Raw genomic sequence first — 3,228 nt, 5'->3', positions numbered from 1 at the left:
GTCAAAGGCTCTGTTGACCCCACAGCTGAACTGATATTCAAAACCAGCTCTGGAAAAATGGTCAAACAGACCCCACCCCCTCATTCCCTCCATCATCCCTCTTTGTCCTTATGCTTTCCATCCATTCGCATTCTCTCCTTCCATCCATCTCTCTCTTTCTCTGTCTCTTCCTCTCTCTACCCCCTTCTTCATCTCCCCATCCGACTCCCCTTCCAGGCCTACTGTAATGAGAAGCCGGAGAAGACGTCAGGAAAATGGCCTCCAACTGCTCCAGTTTCTTGGGTAAATGCCCGACAGAATGAATGGACAGTCCGGGCCTACCATGATTTCCTCTCATTAACTCTCTCTTAATTGCAAGAGCATATCTGCCCAGTGTAAACAATGTCTGAACTATATATGATCCATATTCCAAACCTATGTTTGTATTACATTAACAATAAAAATGGTTCCAAGGGTTACACTGAACTTTTCATCAAGTGATTTTGTAAAAAAACATAGGTCCACAATGCTAACCACCTTCCTGAACATCTGTCATGTTACGAAAGAAGTATTTTCTCTGAAGGCAAACCATTTCGTACTGTGACCAAAACTAGTGGCTGAAACTGTTAAAGGCTGGTGGCAAGGTGCAGTACGGGATGTCAACATTTTGGGTTCAAATTTGTCTCTGGCAAGATGACAGAAGTGTAATTGTGGGAAAACGTAGCCTTGCCACGGAAGAACTATGCCAACCTGGCACTGTTATTGTGAAATCTTCTAAACAACTTGAATCAGCCTTGAGAAAAATGCAAGGGGTTTCTCATGACTATATGTGGAAACATTCTTTTCGTAAATGGTTGGCAGTCATTTCTGTCCCTTTCAGGGTAGGAAGATTGAATGAATTGGCATACCACCTGGTTTCTCCGTTAAATGTATTAAGAGCCCAGCGCTCTCTTGAAGACATGCACAACTTTTGTGAGTGAAAGCTACAAGTGGTTCTGCTTTGCAGCTCACCTCAGTGTCTTCTATCCCCTAATGCTTCGTCCTTCAAATATCAACAGTAGAAGTTTGTGTCTCTGACGCTACATTTGCTCTTGAATTGAAATTCTCTTCTTCCAGCACTTGGCCTGTCCTAGGGTTCTCACTGCCGCCTTGTTCAGTTTGGGACAGCTCCGGATTAAGATAGCTGAGTGCACAACTGGGTACCACTGGGTAATCACAGGGTGGACAAGGCCCCAGGTCTCAGGAGGAAAGAGCGGACTCATTCTTTCGCAAAGGCAAGCTGCATAGTACAGAGCAAAGAGGAGGGAGAAGGCCAGCACAGTCTTCACTGCTCGGTAGTGGGCATCCATGTGCGGGGGGCTGATATCACTGGCACTGCGCAGCATCCTCCTGGTGTGTCTGAAGAGAGAAGCAATGCGGAGGATGGCTGAGACACAGAATATAAGAAATGGAGGGGAGTATCCAAGTGTGTAATAAAACACTGGCCAGAGGAATTTGGTTTTTATTTCAAAGTCTTCGCTTCTAAAATTGCCAGTGTACTCAGTGGTTGAATTGTGGGAGTACAATTCATGAAAAATCCACGGAGAGGGCACTGCATACAACAGTGATACAACACTGCTTCCCAAGATCAACCGAGGCATCCACTGGGGGACCTTTGCCTTCAGGAGGGAAAAGAGCAGCTGGCGGAAGTTGGCAATAGTAACACAGTAGTAAACATAAAGTAAAGCAGTCAGCCAGTAACTGTAAAAACTCAAAAACATAGAAAAAAATGTCACCATATCACTCAGCCACTGAGGGACTTTAGTTTCAGGCCTGAAAAGCAAATAGAGAAGGTACGTAAGATCTGCAGAGAGCAGAGAAGCTCTAGACATGGCAATAATCAAGGCAATGGCTTCACAGGAGGTCAAATGATGGGTCTTGGCCATGTCCTGGCTGATCACTGCTGCAATAAATGTATTGATCAGGATTCCCAAGAAGTATTCCAATGATGTGATAATACCCATGAGCATATCTATAGTAACCATGGTCAATATTACTTAACGTGTTTACCCTTGCAGTGGAATTTTCCAGAATATCTTAAAAAATTGGCCTCGCTCCTCTTTGGTCAGTCAACATAGCTTTATTACGCGTTTTGAAGAGGAGACCTCCCGTATTTTGCTCGCAGCTGCCATTACGGATTGATGTGACGCTGCCTAAATACTACAGTGATAATTCTTAGATTTGGTTTCACTGACAACAAGGACGAAAATGTTGGTCTGGGCATGTAAATCATCTGCAACATCAACACAGTTGACCAGACACTGCACAACAAATATTTGCATCTGCGGTCGAATTTGATTGAAAGAAGTAAATATGGAAATGGAGTTGCACTAATGCAAAGTACACATGACGCATAGTGGAAAGAATTGAAGAAATTCAATGAAAGATCTTAAGAGCACTGAAGCGGAAGTGAATGGTATGTTAGGAAGGAGGAGCAGATACCTGAGAAAGGAGAGAAGGAGGTATTGAGGAAAGGGAATGGAATAGTTGTAGATGAAAGAAGATAGGATAGAGTACACAGCAAAACAATAGGGTAAATTGGGATTGTATGACCACAGCAAACCGAAAAGAAAAACAAAGGTTTTAGTGCTTCATGAACTACGTCACGATTCACACATAAGGAATAATGACCACCGTAGGGGAGAATACCACTAGGATCTCTTCACATACTGTGTGGGGGTCACTGAGATCCACAAAATGAGAATTCCAAGAACCTTCTGATCATAATGTTCTTTGTGTGTAACAGTACATCTACGGCTGCTCATATTGTTACTAGTATTTTCGTCACTGCAGTAAATACATTTGTAATAAGACTTTGAATGTAGAGCTACTCAGATCTTTACATTTGTGTAACCACATCTGGGATTTTTTTTCCTTCCCAGCCCTGCACTCTTTCCATGGTGCACTGTTTCAGTTTAGAGTCGGCCAGCCTCAGAACCATTGGACATGCCGCCCATCCCTCTCAAGAGCCAGAGGAACATTGTAGCTGACCTTTATGTAGACCCTTATTGTCTGTCTCCACACAGGAAGTTAGCGAAAGGTTGAACGCATTTAAAGTAGAGATATACACCATGTGGAAAAGACAAAATAAGTGACAGGATGAAGGAAGGTATCTGAAGGGTAAGTTTGTCAACATATAGGTGGCAAATTACATTTCCGGTTGCAGACCCCTGGCTCACCTCTGACTATCCCGCATGATGCATAGTAGAA

General features: G+C 43.4%; 1 protein-coding gene across 1 annotated transcript; it reads right to left on the bottom strand.

The window, feature by feature from the left end:
* Positions 1-1,058: 1,058 nt before the first annotated feature.
* Positions 1,059-2,003, bottom strand: LOC138297095 (taste receptor type 2 member 3-like). The gene has a single exon (XM_069236596.1). It carries the CDS (start codon positions 2,001-2,003, stop codon positions 1,059-1,061), a length of 945 nt encoding a protein of 314 aa, XP_069092697.1.
* Positions 2,004-3,228: the final 1,225 nt, after the last annotated feature.

Source organism: Pleurodeles waltl, chromosome 5, assembly GCF_031143425.1.
Source record: "Pleurodeles waltl isolate 20211129_DDA chromosome 5, aPleWal1.hap1.20221129, whole genome shotgun sequence".
NCBI lineage: Eukaryota > Metazoa > Chordata > Amphibia > Caudata > Salamandridae > Pleurodeles > Pleurodeles waltl.
The sequence above is the reverse complement of the archived record's forward strand: the minus strand, read 5'-3'. Positions and strand labels throughout refer to the sequence as shown.

Coding starts and splice junctions, on each gene's coding strand:
- LOC138297095 (XM_069236596.1), bottom strand. CDS start 2,003: ATGGTTACTATAGATATGCTCATGGGTATTATCACATCATTGGAATAC.